Source organism: Rattus rattus, chromosome 3 (assembly GCF_011064425.1).
Source record: "Rattus rattus isolate New Zealand chromosome 3, Rrattus_CSIRO_v1, whole genome shotgun sequence".
NCBI lineage: Eukaryota > Metazoa > Chordata > Mammalia > Rodentia > Muridae > Rattus > Rattus rattus.
In genome coordinates, this window is record NC_046156.1 from 49,754,086 (window position 1) to 49,773,710 (window position 19,625).

The following is a 19,625-nucleotide window of genomic DNA, read 5'->3' on the forward strand; positions in this document are numbered from 1 at the left end:
TGCACAGAAGCGATCTGTAAACCACAGGCTAAGAACCATATCTTGTGGGAAATTTATCATCTAACAAATGGGATAAATAAGTTATTTTTAGATTCATTTGTTTGTGTGTGTAAATACTTTACCTGCATGTATTTCTACGCACTAAGCTTGTGACTGTTACCCTCTGTGGACTAAAGGGCATCAGCTCCCCTGGAAGTGGAGTTATAGGTGGGCGTGAGCCATCATTTATGTGGGTTTTTGGAATCCAACTCAGGTCCTCTAACCGGTGCTCTAACCGCTGAGCCATCGCCCCAGCATCAGTAAGTAACTTAATACTTAGAACACTAAGCCCTGAAAAAGGGAAGATGATGGAGAGGCCCAAACACACACTGTCCAGGAAGTTTCGGTGAACAGACTGATAGAGTACTGATGTATAGGTGGTCCTAAACGGGTGGGGATGGGGAGGCAGGTGGCTGCCCTCCCTCCCCCACTTCCAGTCTGGCAAGCTACAGAATAGGCCAAGATCCTCCCGCCACCGCCTTCACAACAAACAAGGGAATTCAGGTTGCCTCGCTCCAGAGCCTCAACCCAACCACACACCACAACTCAAGCTGGGTCAATCCCGGTGCAAAAAGAATAAAGGTCATCCAGGAAAGCATCCGGCTGGCACTGTGCTTGAAGACTCAGGAGGAGGAGGACTGACGTTTCAAATGGTGACGTTTCTCTGACTTTTTCCAAGTTTCTGAGCAGAGTGAGTTTATTCCTACTTCTCGGTAAACAGCAAGTCCTCCTGACAGAGAGTGGAAGGACTGAGAGGAAACAGAAGGCTGCCATTACCTGGTGTTAATCCACGGGATCCAAGAAGCAACTACTACACACTGGCCCGTGTCCCCAGCTCTTGACACTTGAAACATCTATTATGTCCAAAGGAACTTCTTTTCAGGGACTCTGTGAGGAGGGGGGAATGACCTGGGTGTCAGAGGGACAGGAAGTGTCCTTCCTCAGAACCCAAGGCTATAGTCACGATTGGTTCCAGCAATAACTCAGGTTTGCTTAAGAACCTGTTCTGAAGAACCCTGAGGCCAGCCAAGACAAACCCTGGCCCTGCATGTCTGCTTCCTGGTGCGACTGGGACCACACAACCTTGGCTTTGGGATTCAAAGACTCAGAAGGGGAGACTCCTGCCTGGTTCCAGATTCTCCCGCAGGATAGGGGAAGCTCTCACCAGCAACCTCTCGGTAGCTGTTAATGTTTAATTCAATAGCATCACCCACTAAATGACGTGGTTGGGACCTATGCATCACGTATGTCTATGTATGTATTATGTATGTATTATGTATGTATGTATGTATGTTGTACATTTAACAGTGAAGGAGTAGTAGGATGTGTATAAAATAGTCTCCAGTGGGGAGAGTGAGTGGCTGAAGCAACCATGGCAGAAACTGGAAAGGATTAGGACGGCAATGGGCGCACAGGGCCCAGTGCACTACTTTAACTTCTGGAAATATATATTTAAAAGCTTGACGTGGCGGCATCCGTCCATACTTCCACCTCGAGGAACCAGGAGGTAGGCTGATGCCCACCTAGGCCACATAGCAAGACCTCGTCTCAGAAATAATTGTAAAGACACAAACTTGGATCTCACCATAATGAAGTTTTCACATCTTCAGCTATGTCACAAGTCTAAGGCTAGCCTGGGCTACATAGACACTGTCTCACAAACAAACAAACAAAACAACAAACAAAAACACGTTTTACAGGGATGTCTATCCCCCCTGGAAGTTTCCCTTGCACAGCAGTTTTACAGAAGCTCATCACCTTGAACCTGATCGTTCCACTCCGGGGACTCTGTCCAAAGGCAACAGGAGACTCAGGCGCCATCACGGGAGTGCAGACTAAAACAAGGGAACTCTGGATGAGACTCACTGTCCAGCAACGTTAGAATGGTACAGAATCGTTAAAGACGGAGAAACACTCTCAGCCGCCTGGGGGCAACCGAAACAGTCTGAACACGTGCATCCTGCAGGGTCTGAACACGTCATGCAGGGTCTGAACATGTGCATCCTGCAGGGTCTTCACTTGTACTTGTTTGCGTCCTAGGGACAAAGCCAGGGCCCTGTGCGTGCCCAGCACCCACTCCACTGAGCCGCACCCAGAAGACTGGAAATGTAGCTCGCTGGTGGAGCACGTGCAAGGACCGCAGAGTCCAGTCCCCATCACCGCCTCACCCCACACAGCATTTGCATATACAGAAAAATAATCCGGAAAGACAGACAGACAACAAAATAGCAAAGCTACTTCTCCCAGGCCACCTTTCACCCAGCATGCAATGCACATTTCGGGGAGTTTGATACATTGAAAAATGACCCGCTTCTGGGTCTCAGACAGGATCCTTGCTGTGACCAACTGAAAGCCAGCTTTGGTTTAAAGATTTATAAATAAAATTGGGAATGGGATGAATTATTTTTTTCTTAGTGGACTTATAGCAAATCTATATTTTCTTTTTAAAAATTGTTATTACATAATGTGTATGTATATATATGTGTATGTATGTGTATATGTATGTATGTATCTACCTACCTGTACAGCATGTGTATATATGTGCATTTGCACATGTCTATGCATTGTTGTGACCAAAGACTGACACTGGCGTCTTCCTTGATTTATTTCCACTTCATTTTTTGAGTCAGGTCTCTCAGGGGACCTGGAGCTCACCTACTCAGCTAGACAAGGCAGCCAGTGAGCCCAGGGATCCTTGGATTCCATCCCCCAGTTCTATGATTAGATGTCTGGCTTTTTAAACAATCTACAATATTTTTATTGATTCTCTAAGAATTTCATGCATGTGCCTGGATTTTAAGTGGGTTCCTGGTCTCACATTGGACGCAGCTCCCATGCCTGTCCTGCAAACACTTCCCTGATTAAGTCGTCACACCCGGCCCCCTGCCGGCCTTTTGACTCTGCTGCCAGCCCAGGCCATCTGTAAACAGCACCCTTGGCAGCCCTGCTGGAGGATTGCCCTGTCAGGAAGGAGGATAGGATGGGATGCCCCACTGTCAACAGGCCATCTAGTCTTGTCCCTTAGGCATTTCTGCCGGCCATCTGTCCTCTGTTTCTAACAGCAACGCTAAGTGTCTTTGGAGGCCTGCTTGCCACAGCTTTCAAACCTCTCTGAGTCAGAAAAGAAGCAGTGCCGTTCAGTGGTTAACGTCACCTTGGCGTTAGAGAGGTGTTCCTGTCTTTGGCAGAGTCCTTAGGCATCAAGAGCTTCTGCCTAGGAAATGGTGGAAGGAGTGGGGGGAGGGGGAGAGGTAGGGAAGGGGGTGGAGGTGGGGAATAGGGGTGGGGGTGGAGATAGTAGTGGGGCATACAAGAGCACGGAATAGCAGTTACATTCCTTTGTATGTATTTTATGACCGGTCTCCTCTCCACCTCATTCTCATCAGCACACTGTACAGCTATCCTCTCTGTGAAAACTGGAACTCTTTCAGATCCCGGGCGGGCTTCAGACTCATACTGCTGAGAGCGTCTCCCTAGATGCCAAAGACCTGGCGGCCCATGGCACCGAAATTGCCAGAGTTTAAATGTTTTAATTGTAAAGGAATGGAATGCTCGAAAACAAAACATTTTTAGCAGTTAATTTTCCTCCTCCTCCTCTTCTTTTTCACAGTTGCAACAAAAATGCTTTGAGAAATGTCTTAATAACAATCTGGTACACCTCAGGGAGTCACCGCTACAGGGGCATAGGCAGTAATCGCACACGATGTGCAGCTGCCTTCCACTGCTCCCGCTTGGTGTCCTTTTGAGTTCGGTCAGTAGACTGGTAACTGAAAATACATTTTTCCCTAAAATAATTGGAGCTGTTTCTTGCATTTAGACTGCCAGGTAATCGGATTTCCACCAGAAGGCCTATGTGATAGACTAACCTGAGGCTGGGCACGTTCTCTGGCCTATGGCATAACCCATTTAAAATGTAAAGTTTTTAAAATATACCTCGGACTAGTCTTGAATTTGCAATCTTTCCCCCTCTACTTCCCGAGTGTTGGGATTACAGGATTGTGTTATCACACCAGTCATTATGTCCCCTGTCCCCCACTGAGAGTACAGGGCCGGTGAGAGGGTTCAGCAGGTAAGGTGCCTTCAACCAAACCTGAGGACCTGAGTTCAATCCCTGCGACCCACACGGGAGTGGGAGAGGACTGACTCCCGAAGATTGTCCTCTGGCCTCTACGCACATGCACACGGTGGCACACAAATAAATTACCGTAATTTTTTAAATGTAGTTTTTTCCAGTTTTACACACAGCAAAATCTACCGTCTTAGCCATTTTTATTTATGTGTGTGTTTTACGGGCACGTGTGTCTATGCACCACCTTTAGGCCTGATGCCTGGAGAGGCAGAGCACGGCGTCTGATTCTTTAGAACCGGAGTTACAGGCGGCGTGTGGTGTGCCAGTGCAAGCTGCACGTGGGTGCAGGGTCAAACCCAGATCCTATGGAAGAGCAGCTGGTGATCAGGGTCAGATCATTTCTTCAGCCACCAAAATAGCCATTAATGGAAAACATTAATTTGTTTATTCACTTGACCTCACCATTGCTGTTCCCCTACCCACCCCCACAGTTCCTTCGCTCATCCCCCCTTCTCCTCTGAGAGGGAGGAAGCTTCCCCGGTATCCCCGACCCCTGGCACATCAAGTCTCTGCAGGGCTAGGTGCATCTTCTCCCCCTGAGGCCAGACAAGGCAGCCTAGCTAGGGGAACAGGATCCACAGACAGACAACAGCTTTAGGGACAGCCCCTGCCCTGGTTGTTGAGGGACCCACATGACCACCGAGCTGCACAAAAACAGTGGTTAGGTGCCACAAACCATGGTGGCAGTGCCTTAACAGTGTGCATGTTGTTAGGCTCAAGGGTCTCCTCCATCCTTGACAAGGGGAGTGCTAACCTTCCCTCCTTCATACACCACCAAATCAGCCATTTATAAGTGCTCTGCTCACTAGCTTTAAGGACACACACACTGCTGCATTGTCATCAGCACGCCACAGATCTGTCTCGTGGAACCGTCTCCATGAACACAACCACTCTTCTCTATCTCGTCCCTCGACAGATGCAGCTCTGCTGTCTTTCTGATCCCAACTACTCAGGGCACCGCTAGATGTGAACTCATCCAGCATTCTTCCCTTTCTGACTAGGTTCTTTCTCTTAGTATAACTGTTTTACCTCTGTGGACTCCAATGGGCGGGGCCGTGGCCAGGCAGAACTGGGAAGAAGGACTGCTTCTCCACAGCAGTTCCACTCTCTGTCCTGTCCCTGACTCAGTAACAACCCACTTCAGGCTCCTACTCAGTGACCAGATGCCCTTGCTCCCTTCATCTTGTCTCTCACCTGTTCTAGGAGAGTATCAGATGGTGTGGTGTGGGCTATGTGCAGTCCCATGGTAGGCGAGCCACCTCATTCAGCAGTCCCATCAAGGCTGTCCACCTGGTGCCAAACCTTCCTAAAGGGGCCACCATTTCCAGAGAAGGGGGCTGTAGTGACATTAGGCAGGCTGCAGCAGCATATGTCCACTGCTGAGGTGGTTTCTATAAAGTTACAGCATGTGTCCAGCCTTCCTAGTCCACACAGCTATGGCCCTTGTTTGAGAGATCTGTGAAACACTTTCCTTGTCAAGTCCCCAGCATCTTGAGAGCCAGTGTTGAGGCCCAGACACACGTTAAGTGTGATAGAAACATGTACTGGCTGCTCATAAACACGGGCAGCCTTACCCATAGACTCCAATTCAAATGGCTGGGTCTCTGTGGCTATAAGGAGCAAGTGACTTCCACCTCTTGGAATTCTTCTGTAAAACTGTTAAGGGGTTGAGAACATCGCTTAGGTGGAACACTTGTCTAGCAAGCTCCAGCTCCCGGGGCTCATTCCCCAGCACCACACTGATTGATTGATTGATTCATTAAAATAATAGTTTCTGCCTTGTCAGAAAATATTTTAAAAATTTAAATTATTTCATGTGTATGAGTGTTTTGCCTGCATGTTTGAATAAGCACCACATGTGTTTGGTGCCAATGGAGGGCAAAAGAAGAAATTCAGTCTGGAACCAAAGTTCACATGTTGTAGTAAGCTCCAATGTGATCCTCCGGAAGAGTAGCCAGAATCCTAGAGCAGAAACTCTTTTTTTTTCTTACGGAGCTGGGGACCGAACCCAGGGCCTTGCACTTGCTAGGCAAGCACTCCACCACTGAGCAAAATCCCCAACCCTGAGCAGAAACTCTTACCAACTGAGAGGCATCTCTGTCCCAAGAAGGGTAGATTCCCATTGAAATCCCATCCTGACCTGCTGATATTTTTCCGTCTGTGCCTGGAATTTCCGTTTGACACCTGAACAACAATGACAGAAACATTGTGTGAGTGAATTCTAAACCTGGAAGGTCGCTGCCTCCAGCAGATAGTTCAGTGCCAGGCAAAGAGAACTGCAACCTCAAGGCTTTCTTCTCTTCTTCCTTGAGTGCCCAGGAGTGCTACTTGGCTTCGTGGTGTGGGATGGACAGAGCACGGATTAATTAAAGACTTAGAAAAGAAATAATTTCTAAACCCTTTCGTGATTTCCTAGGAACAAGGAATAATCAGTCTTTTTGTGCTGGATACTGGAGACGTGTGTCATACATATGCATGGAGGAAGACATTTTGTGCTGAATAGAATTGTGTGTGTGTGTGTGTGTGTGCATGTGTGTGTCTGTGCGCACGCGTGCGTGTCCTCTGTTAATCTGTGGCATGTGCTGGTTGTACACTTTCAAAAGTAGATGGTTGAGTCATTGAAATATTGTTCGTTTGATGATGAATTGCACCAAACTGATGGAGTTAAGAAAAGCCTAGGATGTGGGGCTGGAGAGATGGCTCAGTGGTTAAGAGCACTTGTTGCACTTACAGGGGACCTGGGTTTGATTCCCTGGACCCGCATGATCTGCAGTTTCAGACACATAACGTTAAAGAAGACTCTGAAATGAAAAGAAATGCCCAGGGCATTAGTGGGGCACACCTTTGGGTAGTACATCCGTGAAGATGTTTCAGGATTGACTGAGGCGGTGCTCACACTGACTGGGACTGGTACAGTACATGGACTGGGGTCCTTGAGTGAATAAGAAGGGGGAGGAAAAAGCCAGATGAGGGATGGCATTCCCTTTTCTGTGCTTTCCGGTCCACTGACAGGGGAGCAAGCAGTCTCACGTTCCTACTGCCATGTCTTCCCAGGACACAACCCCAAATCTCTCCTCCCTCCCTTAGGTTGCCTTCTGTCAGCCATTTGGCCAGAGCGATGAGAAAAGTCACTAATATCCTTGGGGAACTCATGTCCTCACAGGACACTGAGCAGCACCGGGCGAACCTGTCAGTTTTCAGACAGCTGCCACAGAGCTAGCAACCCTGCGTGTGCAGTGACCCTCCCCGAGTGGCACAGAGAAAATTAACGCACATTAGGAGGGAAACTTTCTAAGGCTCAGAGCAACCATTCTCCCAGAAAAATCTCTTAGCCTCAGAGCACCTGGAGACACCGAATGAAAGCCAATGAAAAAGGATAGATTTGGCCCGTGTACCATCAAAGGGCCAAACGCAATTAGAGTGAATTAAAATTATCTGCTTGAGTAGATTAGCAATTTTCACACCAATTCTCAGGCCTCAGAAGAGAACTGAGCTTGGCTGCTGACAGGCCACCGATACTGTCATATTTAATTTTTAGACTTGGCTGTGAAATTGGGCTCAATGTGAGTCTGTGTTTTGTCAGACCTACTAAAGTGGGAAAGGACGCCTGCTGGGACAGCCTGAGTTGGGCTCAGTGACTTACAGGCTGTGTGATCTTGGACAAGCAAAGCCATTTCACCCCATGGACAGCCAACTCCACAAGGAAGAAAACAACCAGTGCTCTGTGTGCCTAGGAAGCCCTGAAGCTCACAGGAGATGGGGTTTGGGAACTGCGAAAGTACCATAGGGATAGCCAGGGCAGTCGGGTTCGTGGACAGAATCATTTCTGCCTCATTACCAAATCTCTGTTGAATATGTATGCTGTGGATTTTACTTAACCCTCATTCTTGCAGCAAGACCTCTTTGAAAATGTCATTTTTAGAAATGAAATCAAGATATGCTTAGTCGGCCTCCTTACCTCCCAGTGACGGGCTTGTTATCTGATACAAGGAAAGACTGAAGCTATGAAGAAAAGAGGCCTTGAGAGGTCGTGGCTCAGGCCAAAACAAATTCTCATCCTGATGGTCTTTCTTTCCTTAGTGAAACCGATATGTAAGATATTTAAATCCAAAGTGGCAGACTCTGGTAAAATTTAGGCTTCAGAAGACAGGTACGGTGGTGCACATCTGTTAAGTCCCAGCTTCTGACAGAGGCAAGAAGGTCGAGGAATTTAAGGCTATCTTTGCTACACAGAGATCCAAGGCCAGGCTGGATCATTCAGTGAAAGCATCTGCTGCCCAATCTGACATCCCGAGTTCAATCCCTGGGACCTCATGCCGGATGGCTTTATGTCAACCTGACACAAGCTAGAGTTATCAGAGAGGAAGGAGCTCGCAGTTGAGGACAAGTCTCTACAAGACCAGGCTGCAGCAAACCTGTAGGGTATTTTCATAACTAGTGATTGATATGGGAGGGCTCTACCCATTGTGGGTTCCTGAAGAAAGCTCGTTGTGCAAGCTGGTAAGCCGCATCCTCCGTGGCCTCTGCATGAGCTCCTGCCTCCAGGTTCCTGCCCTGTTTTGAGTTCCTGTCCTCACTTCTTTCAGTGATGAACAGTGCTGTGGAAGCCAAGTAAACCCTCTCCTCCCCAAGCTGCTTCGGTCACGGTGTCTCATCACGGCAATGCTAACTCTAACTAAGGCAGACTCCCATGGTGGAAGGTTCTTCAAGTCTTCTAACCTCCGCATGTACAGCGTAGTACATGCACCCACACAGAAACACACACAAACCCATGTAGTTCTTAAAAACAGCTCAGGACTGGAGAATGGTTCAGCAGTTAAGATCACCAGCTGCTCTTCTAGAGAACCCGGGTTCAATTCCCAGGTTCGCAATTGTCTATCTGTAATTCCAGTTCCAGAGGACCTAATGCCTTCTCCTGGACCCTTGGGGTATGAGGAATACACGTGGTACATAAAGGAACATACAAGCAGAACTCCCATATACACAAAAATAAATACACAATCAGTTCACAATTCAACCTGGGCTGTGAGACCCTGTCACAAACAAACAAACAAACAAACAAACAAACATAAAGGCCTCGATTCTCCCAACTTCTTCCATTCTTCGTTGTTTTCCTGAAGGCGATGTGTCAAGTTCAGGTTACTGCCCAAGCCAAACTTACTGGTCCAGCTCGAACTTGTACATGCTGGGCTGACAATGTGTACTCAGCAAATGTTTACCAGGGAGGGAAAGGAAGATGTAACCTATGTTTATTCCTTCTTTGTACTAAGTTTCTGGAATCCCAGATTTGGAAACACCGTGCTCGAATTTATATTTCAGCAAATCTGAGATCCCTCCACTTCTGAGACAGGCCATTTTATAAAGGTAGCACATAAGAAAGAGTTCTAGTCAGTTAAAATAAGACACCATGCCTTTTTTCCCCTACCATCTCTACACTTTGATTTTATAGATGTTAAGTGGAAAAGTTACATATCCTAAGATAGATAAGACTGCTTTTCTAAAAAAACAAACAAACAAAAAAACGAGAAAAAAAAGTAAAGCTTTTCTTCCTCCTGATAGGACAGATTAGTGGACTTCAGCCTGTCTCGAGTCAGCCTCAGCTCCTTGCATTCATGCTGTAGAATCGCTCTTTTGTGTGGATGGAAGGGGGGACATAACTGCTTCACTTATAGATACAGCAACACAAATATAACTTATAACTTGGACCATGAAATACTTGAAGAGCAAAAGCAATCAGTTCTGAGGTTTCTCGGGAGGCTCTAAGGTACTGAAGGCGCCGTATTAGCTCGCCGTCTTAGCTATGTCTCCAAGTGTGAGTCGTGCTTAGGCTTTCTGCTTTTTCTTGCTTTACTTCTCTTGATTTGGCGGCTGTGCTTTGTTACCCTGTTGTTCTAGTTCAGGTAGAGCAGCTGGAAGGCGAGCGCCCCTTGCACAGGGAAGTTAAGAGTGGACAGGTGCGTGTGCTGGCAGCGCCTCACCTGCTGAGTAAAATGACATTTATGTGACACACTGGGACCTTCAAAGTCTTTTTGAGCAGAGGGAGAGCTAAAATAAAGCTTGTGTGACAATTGTTATTGGTTCTGGGGGCGGGGGCTCTCAGTTTAGAATGTCCTCTTCTTCGTTTTTAATTCTTCTCTCATATAATACATCCTGACCGTAGCTTCCTCTCCTTCCACTCCTTCTAATCCCTCCCCACCTCCCCAAGATCTACTCTTCCCCACTTCCCCACTTCAAACTCCTGTCTCATCCCAGAAAAGAGCAGGCCTCCTAGGGGGGTGTCCTTTGTCCGTAAATTCTATTTGGACTTAAAGAACTCCTCCTACTTCTAGCTTTTTTTTTTTTTTTTTTTTTGACTGTCTTATGTAGCCAGAGCTCACCTTGAACTTGATATACAGCCAAGGATGACTTTGAGAACTGTGATCATTGTATGCGATGTAAGCACCCTGCAGCCGAGCTACAGGGCCAGCCTCAGATTGTTTAGTTACCCCATTCCTACCGTCCACCATCCTTTGGGACATTAGATATACACAACAGCAAAGAGGATCACACACACACACACACACACACACACACATTCTAAGTGACTAGATTATAGGTAGGTGTGGGGGAAAATGATCCAAATTATTGTAGTTATCCTAGGGGCCATGTTATCACGGGGTACCATGATACTTTGCTCTTTGCAAGGGTCCTTGGGCCATTACTGTAATAAAGGGTGTCAGTAGCCCTCACACTGGGCAGAAAACTGTCGATGTTTGATCTCTGATGATGGACCGTTTGCCCGCTGTTCTTTCCCTTGCAGTCAGAGTACCATTTTGAATACACAGCGTGTGACAGCACAGGTTCCAGGTGGAGGGTCGCCGTGCCACACAGCCCGGGCTTGTGCACCAGCCTCCCAGACCCCGTCAAGGGCACCGAGTGCTGTAAGCAGCCTTCCTGTTCCTGGGTCTCCCTGATACTTAGCTCTGACCTCTAACCTAAGCCTCTTGTCATCCAAGCCAGGCTCTTCCTGACAGCACAGACATCAGATTTTCCCCCTTAGTTCCACCCCCAACCCTTCTGAAATGTGGTGCAGCTGCAGAAATTTTATTTGTCTTTAAGCCTAGCACTTGGGAGGCAGATGCAGATGGATCTCTGTGAGTTACAGGCCAGTCTGGCCTACATAGTGAGCTCTAGAACGGCTAGGATTACATAGAAAGACCCTGTCTCAAACACACACACACACACACACACACACACACACACACACACACACACACACAGAGAGAGAGACAGAGAGAGATAGAGAGAGACAGACAGAGAGACAGAGAAGAAGAAGAGGAAGAAGAAGAAGAAGAAGAAGAAGAAGAAGAAGAAGGAAGAAGAAGAAGAAGAAGAAGAAGGAAGAAGAAGAAGAAAAGAAGAAGAAGAAGAATGCCTGACAAAACACACACACACACACACACACACAGATGCACTCGTGCACACACCCCCTTCATTTGTCTTTTCTGCCTGTCTCTGTATTTCTCTCTGACACGAACCTACCAGCTCCAGCAGTCATCAGGCAATATTCCAGTTCGCTTTTGTTCTTGGAAGGAAAACCAAATTAAAAAGGAGTTTGTGCAGACTCAGGCTTTAAACTGCACTGGCCATCAAGTCAGGAAGCCAGGTCCTTCCCACTGTCGGGAAAGGCAGACCGTGTGACCATGTGACCGGAAAGCCAGTGAGTGTAGCTCCAAGCCCACCTCTCTGACCCTGTCCTTACGGCTTTACCATCCCCAGTGCCCTGTTCCCGTAGGATGCAAAGGGAATAGCAATAAACAGCAGGGACTAGCTAGACTCCGGGGATTATTTAAGGAGTCGCAGAGGAGATTAAGCATATGCAAATTCCAGCACCAGTTTAGCCCACTGTTTGAGCATTGAAGAATGGATATGATTGAGATCAGAAACAGTTGACATTAGTGAGCCCCTAGCATATGTAAGTACCTACTATGTGTGCACATGATGTACTTCTGCTGGGTGAGTCCTGCCTACAAACACTAAGGGCATAGAAGAGAGAACAGATTGCAGTCCATCTCTTCTGCAAACCTTTATGCGGCTCCTTGTGATGGCAGTGCCCGCTCTGAGCCAGTCACTTTCTGGGGGAGCCCAGGGCCCCAAGGGTACCAGGTAGATAATGTGTTAGTACAATGTGAGAGAGTGAGAACTGAGGGTGTGTATGACAAGGAGTAGCTAGGAGGACCAAAGCAGATGCTTGGACATGGAAAAGTGGAGACACAGGGGGCTGGGCTCACATGAAGTCGGCACAGAGAAGGCGTCAGGGTTGAGAAATGTGTGACAGGAAGCCAGGCTGGAAAGTTAGGGTCCAGGAAAATTGTAGAAGGCAGGAGGCCAGGCCAGAGCTCAATACCATAAACCAAAAGCTGTGCCAGGCTGTTTGATGTCTCTGCATAGTTCCATTCTGACTATGCACTACCGAAACAAAACAAGCACTTATTTAAAAAGAGACAGACACCCAGAGAGACAGACAGACAGGGGGAGGGAGCTGGAGAGATGGCTCAGCAGTTAAGAGAACTGACTGCTCTTCCAAGGATCCTGAGTTCAATTCCCAGCAATCACGGGGTGGATAACCATCTATAATGAAATCTGATGCCCTCTTCTGGCCTATAGGCATAACTGCAGGCAGAATGTTGTGTACATAATAAACATCTTATTTTAAGAGAGAGACACTAATAGTTGTAGAAAGATACCTAAGGCTATAGAATGAACTAAACCAGGAAACCAGGCAGTCAGGAAAGCATCACAATGATTTAGCAGAGGCTGAGAAACTCAGCTCCATTGGTAATAATAGAATCGAAAAAGAAGACACAGAGGCCATAGGATAAGGGGAATGAAGGCTGAAGGACCTTACATGGTCCAGAATGCCCAGCGTCTTCCTGGCTGGAGTGCTTTAAGAATAGCTGAATCACCTTCAAGGAAACTGGTCATCAGAGATGTGCCCCAAAGTCCCAGCAAAGCAGAGCCTGCCTGACCCGAAGTCTTTGCTTCTCTGTCTCCGTCTCTGTCTCTGTCTCTGTCTCTCCCTCTCTCTCCCTCTCTCTCCCTTCCCACCCCCTCCATGTCTCCCCCTCTATCTGTCTGTCTTTCTTTCTTTTAACAGGTCTAGGATTACAGGAGAGTCACCACTTTGCCTGACTTTAAATCCTTTCTTTATTAAAAAAAAAAAAATTAGCTTTATTAAGACACAACTATTTTTACTAAGCTGTTTTGTTTTATTTTTTTAATGGAGATAGTATCTCTGGGTGGCTTTGGCTGGCCTAGATCTCGCTGTATAGGCAAGGTTGATCTTGAACTCACAACAATCCTTCCTATGCTTTCAAAGATACTACTTGTTACACACAATGAATTCACCCCTCGTTGGGCAGCCTTCAGGACTGTTATAATCTTCACAGCAATGCTTTTTTGTTCGTTCGTTTGTTTGTTTCGCTGTGTAGTCCAGGCTGTTCTAGAGCTCAAGAGATTCACCTGCTGTTGCCTCCCCAAGTGCTGGGATTAAGGTGCGTGCCACCACAGCCCAGCTGTTCACAGCAACTCCTAACCACTCAAGTGTGGGGCCTTAAGAGTCTGAAAAGAAAGTTCTTAGTGGCAGTCTCTCCGCAGGAAACCACAAATCCGCCCGATGTCTCTCTGACTATTCCGTACAGATATCACACAGACGTTCCTTAGCCCTGAGCTTTAGTGGTCCAGACCCCAAGTTCCTGACCCCAAGGTCTCAGCTTTAGATTGTCCTCAGCCCCATCCCTGCTCCAGAGACCACGGTGATCTCAGCACCCCTCCCTTGTCCCTGCTCTGCCTTTCAGCTTTCTCTTGCAATGCCGGGGAATTTCTGGACATGAAGGACCAGTCCTGCAAGCCGTGCGCGGAGGGCCGCTACTCCCTCGGCACTGGCATCCGATTTGACGAGTGGGATGAGCTGCCTCACGGCTTTGCCAGCCTCTCGGCCAACTTGGAAGTTGATGACAGCATCTCAGAGTCCACCGAGAACTGCACTTCGTGAGTTTGGGAAACAGAACACAAAGTCTCCTGCGGAAGGGGCCGAGGTGCACTCTGGGTAGTGTTCTGTGATGCTCCTGAGGCTGGAGGGAGGAGGTCGGCACACCCTCTGCCGGCCGGGGTGGGAGTAAGGACTACTAGATGTGACCGCTACTTTGAGCCATTCTGACCTAAGCTTACCATTGACTGAGGGACATCTGTGAGAAGGAAACATAAAAGCAATAGAGGCAGGTAGATGAAGGGCAACACGCATCTAAAGGCTCAGCAAGCTTTTGTTTTTGTTTTTGTTTTTAAAGACAAAAGCTACAATTGTATTTTCTCTGTGGAATCTTGAGTGACCTTCATCAACCTGATTAGAACTCAGCGTCTAAAGTATTGATTGCACCACTGTCCTTGGTGCCAAACTTCTAAAACCAGTTTCCCCTGACATGTTGTTGTGGGTTTGGAAAGGATGGAGTAGGGTAAGAGCTTTGACTTGGGAATGAGGTCCTCTAAATCCCTTGAGACCTCATGTCTCAGTTACTTTCTCTTGGGGTGAAGGGATGAGCCATGGCAACTTATAAAGAAAGCATTTCACTGGGGGCTTGCTTACAGTTTCAGAGGGTGACTCCAGGTAGGGGGGAAGCAGACAAGGTTGGCCCTGGAGACCAGGCTGGCCTCAAACTCAAAGAACTATGTGCCTTTGCCTCTGCCTCTGCCTCTGCCTCTGCCTCTGCCTCTGCCTCTGCCTCTGCCTCTGCCTCTGCCTCTGCCTCTGCCTCTGCCTCTGCCTCTGCCTCTGCCTCTGCCTCTGCCTCTGCCTCTGCCTCTGCCTCTGCCTCTGCCTCTGCCTCTGCCTCTGAATTAAAAAGGCCACCACCACTCTGGCAAGAATTTTTTTTTTTTTTTTTTCCGGACCTGGGGCCCGAACCCAGGGCCTTGCGCTTCCTAGGCAAGCGCTCTACCCCTGAAATAAATCCCCAACCCATTTTTTTTTTTTTTGGTTTTTTTTTTTTCGGAGCTGGGGACCGAACCCAGGGCCTTGCGCTTCCTAGGGCAAGCACTCTACCCACTGGGCTAAATCCCCAACCCCGGCAAGAATTTTTAAGAAGAAAGCAGACCCGCTTAGGGTGTAACTTAGTGGTAATACACATGCCTAGCATGTTCAAGACCTTGGGTCCAATCCCAGATCCCCAACACTGGTCAATGAGTGGAGGAGAAGAATCTAGAGCGATGCCTCTGGCCCTAGAAATCAGTCAAACATGTTGTGATTGTGGAATGTGAAGTGTCTTCACCGGGGACAGCTAGCAAACACCAGCATGCAAATGTGACCCACTTATGACATCCTTTCAATTATTCATAAAACTTCCAGAGTTATTTATAGCTGATACTGTAGAATACATAAGCATTAAATGTTCCTTTTAACAAGGGAATCAATGCTGTTAGGTGGGATGGGTAATTTTGGAAGGATTTGGTTTATGTTATGTTTCTATTTTGGTAATAATTCTGACTGTTGCTGGGCAGGGCTGGCACACCTTTAACCCCAGCCCTTGGGAGGCAGAGGGAATCTGATCTCTGTGAGTTCCAGTCTAGTCTGGTCTACAGATGGAGTTCTAGGACAGCCAGAGTTCCACAGAAAAACCTGTCTTGGAAAACAAACAAATAAAAAGTATTGACTGTTAAGCTTGTAAGACTATGTAGTTGGGGCAGACACAGGGGGAACCCTAAATGGCCATTGTTAAACAGTTGAGGGTCTTGGGATAGTCTCAGACAAAACAGAAACACCAGAACTGTCTCAATTTGTTCAATTTCGCCCTGAGGTCCTTGGGTACCAGAGCTGGAAACTGTGGGGAACACATTATTATGTAAGACAAGGTTGATTTTTGTCCTCCCAAAAGCTACAGGCTATCCAGGAAGAAACCAGATTGCAAGAAAGCTTCAGAGATCACAAGTAATCGAGGAAATCAAACTAAAGCCCAACTATCCAGTTAATGCCCTATTACATCATATAGCAATACTCCACCACATCATAGGGCAACCATAAAGTCTGTTAATTTCAAATGTGCAGAGGATGTGGAGCAATGGAGACCCTCTTAAATTGCCAGCTGGGATAAATTGGTACACACTTTGGGGAACACGGTATCAGTACTGGGTAATGCTGGGAGTTCCCATACCCTATGAGCCAGCAACTGCTCCCAAGCACTCTGCTCAGATGTATGTATGGACACAGGAACAAAACATTCACATCAGAATGTGAACAATTATAAAACCCTGGAAGCCTGCTACATATCCGATAGTTGTAAACAAATAAACTAGAACCACACAAAGAATATTAGACAGCAGGAAAGATGGAAAGAAGGGCTAGGAGTGGGTGAGTCATATAGAACATAGATTAGACCTGGGTTCCATCACCACTGTGTGTGTGTGTGTGTGTGTGTGTGTGTGTGTGTGTACGTACATGTGTGTACGTGTGTGTACTTACACACAGAAAAAGATCTATATGCATGAGTTTGGATAAATCCCACACCATCTCAACTAAGTACATTTTAGAAAATTAAGAATGATACCATTTACATGGCCTTTCAAAATATTCAAAATACCATAGAGATACTTACAGAAAACTTCATGAGAACGTTAAACACCAGAGTCCAGAATTCACCCCCACTTGGTAGTTGGGGCAAGAAATGCTAGAAGAAAGGGAGGGGCTAGCGAAGGTGCAGGTGGTCTCTGCTGCAGTGACTTCTCTGTTTTACTTTTAATAATGTTTATTTAGTCTTTGATAATTTTATGTACATAATGTATTTTGAACATGTTCATCTCCCATGTCCATTTCACTCCCTTTGGAATCTCTCTTCTTCCCAACATGTGAGACGTGTGTGTGTGTGTGTGTGTGTGTGTGTGTGTGTGTGTGTGTGTGTGTATAAGAGTCAGTTTAATTAGAGTTGTTTGCATGCTCAGAGGTGATTTACCAGAGGCTACACCCATAGAACTCCCTCCCAGAGATCCTTAGTTAGGGATAGGCTTCACCTGCCCCACCCTCCTCCATGCTGGAATCTGGAATGTTGACTGTCTTGATCTTGAACAGGCAACCACAGCTACTATGAGTTCTTCAATACAACACTCATGCATGTGCAGTGGACAGCATTTCACAGCCAGCATCCTTCCCACCCTCAGGTTCTTACTTTTTCTCTCAGCCCTCTTCCACAAATGTTCCCTGTGTCTCAGTAGAGAGAGTCACATGGCTGCTCCATTCAGAGAGCTGAACATTCAACAGTCACTTATTCTTAGCCTTTGACTGGCTAGGAGTCTCTGCACTGACTTTTGCCCATTGCAAAATGGGCTTCTCTGACCAAGGTCGACAGCAATACTGATCTATGAATGTAGAATGAATATTTAGAAGGCAGTTTGACTTATCCCGTTATCAAAACAACAGTAGGTGGTTCCCACCTACGACCTACGCTATCTCCAGCCATGGGCTTTTGACCAGATTTACAATGGCAGACACGAATTACCTCCTGTGGAACAGGCCTCACATCTAATTGGAAGTTGTTTGGCTCCCCACATAACCTTTTGTGCCGTTATTGCACCAATTGGCCCCCCTTGCCCGGCAGTTCAGTACTGTGGCATTCTGAGTATATTGCTGGGTGATGCTACTGATGACTTTTCTCCCCCAACAACCAGCATAGCACCTCCCGGCACTGTGAAAGCTTTACTGTGTTGGATTTCTCAAGCTATGTGATGGATGGACATATGCTCATTTTCCCTGTGCATAATTATTAAGTGGTTGACAACATATTCGAATTTTAATATTATGAATAGAATTATGGAAATAAAAAATATCTCAGGGCATTCTTGCAGAAGCAGATAAAGTCAAGGAAGGCTTTTATTTGTTTGGACAAGGTGCCACTATATATCCCTGGTTGACCTGGAATTTACTATGTAGACCAGGATGGCCTCAAGTTCGCACAGCTTCACCTGCCTCTGCCTCTGAAGTATGGGATTAAAGGTGTCTGTGATCATGCTTGACACAAGGCTTACTTCTTAACACTAAGTGGCATTTTGTTTATTTGTTTGTTTATTTATTATTAGACAGGAATAAGAAATAAAGAGAAGGAGGAAGAAGTTTGTTTGGGGAAGGTGGCAAGGCCAGGGGCAGAGAAAGCCTGACATAGGAATTGAGAGAACTCCTACAGGTTTGCCTGATAAAGTGTAGGCCAGGAATGTGGGCCCTGTCCCAAGAGCAATGGGAAGTCATCACAGGGTTTAGAGCACTGAAGAGGTTTGGTCGTGTTTTCCTTCTGGATGTTTCTGGTTCTTTTTTTTTTTTTTTTTTTTTTTTTTTTGGTTCTTTTTTTTTTTTTTTTCCGGAGCTGGGGACCGAACCCAGGGCCTTGCGCTTCCTAGGCAAGCGTTCTACCACTGAGCTAAATCCCCAACCCCCTTCTGGATGTTTCTAACCATGGTGTGGAGAAGGATTGGAGGATGCAGGGCCAGACACAAAATGAGTTTGAAGGCTGTTCAAGGGACCGTGTTGGTAGGGAATGAGGGGAGCCATAGGGCCAGGTGGATAGAGTGAGTTTGAACAGACCAGACTGAACGTCTCTGGCTCTCCTGAGATGCTCTCCCTTTCTGATAAAATGTATCATCTATAAAGTAGATGTTTCTGGAAAAACAAGTGGGATTGGATTGGATGAACTTCTGGGTGCTCAAGGATATGTTTGCTTTATGGGCTTGAGAACTTTTGAACTTGAATCCAAGTCTTGTCAATTAAAGGCTTCCTGATGTTGGCCAAGGTATACTCCAAGCCTCAGTTTTCTCATCTGTTAAATGGCCCTCCCTCTTACTGATGAGCATCAAGCATGAAGATGAAGCATGCAGCTCAATAGCTGGTTGATGTTTAGTTTCCCATGCCTGAGTTTACCTGACATCCACCTCCACCCAGTTGGGTGAAGCATGGAGCCATACCCAACTGCCTTCCTCTTGTTGGCTATGTTAGTCCCTACTCTAACCTGAGCATGCTCAGGTCTTTCTTAGTTACTATTTTATTTCTGTGAAGCAACACCATGACCAAGGCAACCCCGTCCCCGGCCCCCCAGACAAGGTTTCTCTGTGTAGCCTTGTCTGTCTTAGAATTGGATTTGTAGACCATGCTGGTCTCAAACTCACAGTGAACCGCCTGCCTCTGCCTCTGCTCTGCCACTGCCAGAACGCTGAGATTAAAGGTGTATACCACCATCATGCAGCCAAGGCAACTTTTAAAAGAAGGCATTTAATTGGGGGCTTTGTCAGGCCTTCACCATCATGGTGGAAAGCAGACAGGTACGACACTGGAGCAGTCACTGAGAGCTTTACATCCTGATCTTAAGCCTTGATGGAGGTGGTGTGGGGAGACTGGCCTGCTGTGAGCTTTTGGAACCTCAAAGCCCACCCCAAGTGACACGCCTCCTCC

General features: G+C 46.9%; 1 protein-coding gene and 1 non-coding gene across 3 annotated transcripts in view; one reads left to right on the top strand and one right to left on the bottom strand.

Annotated features, from left to right (window-relative positions):
* The window catches only part of Elapor1 (endosome-lysosome associated apoptosis and autophagy regulator 1), a 74,920-nt gene that overhangs the window by 28,407 nt on the left and 26,888 nt on the right, over positions 1–19,625 (top strand). For both annotated transcript variants that reach the window (XM_032897466.1, XM_032897465.1), the window contains exons 2-3: positions 10,968–11,088; positions 14,005–14,197. In XM_032897466.1, coding sequence (XP_032753357.1) covers positions 10,968–11,088; positions 14,005–14,197 — 314 coding nt within the window. The remainder of the gene's footprint in view (positions 1–10,967; positions 11,089–14,004; positions 14,198–19,625) is intronic.
* Positions 4,818–4,943, bottom strand: LOC116897628. Its single transcript, XR_004387608.1, has one exon. It is a non-coding gene; the product is annotated as a U6atac minor spliceosomal RNA (small nuclear RNA).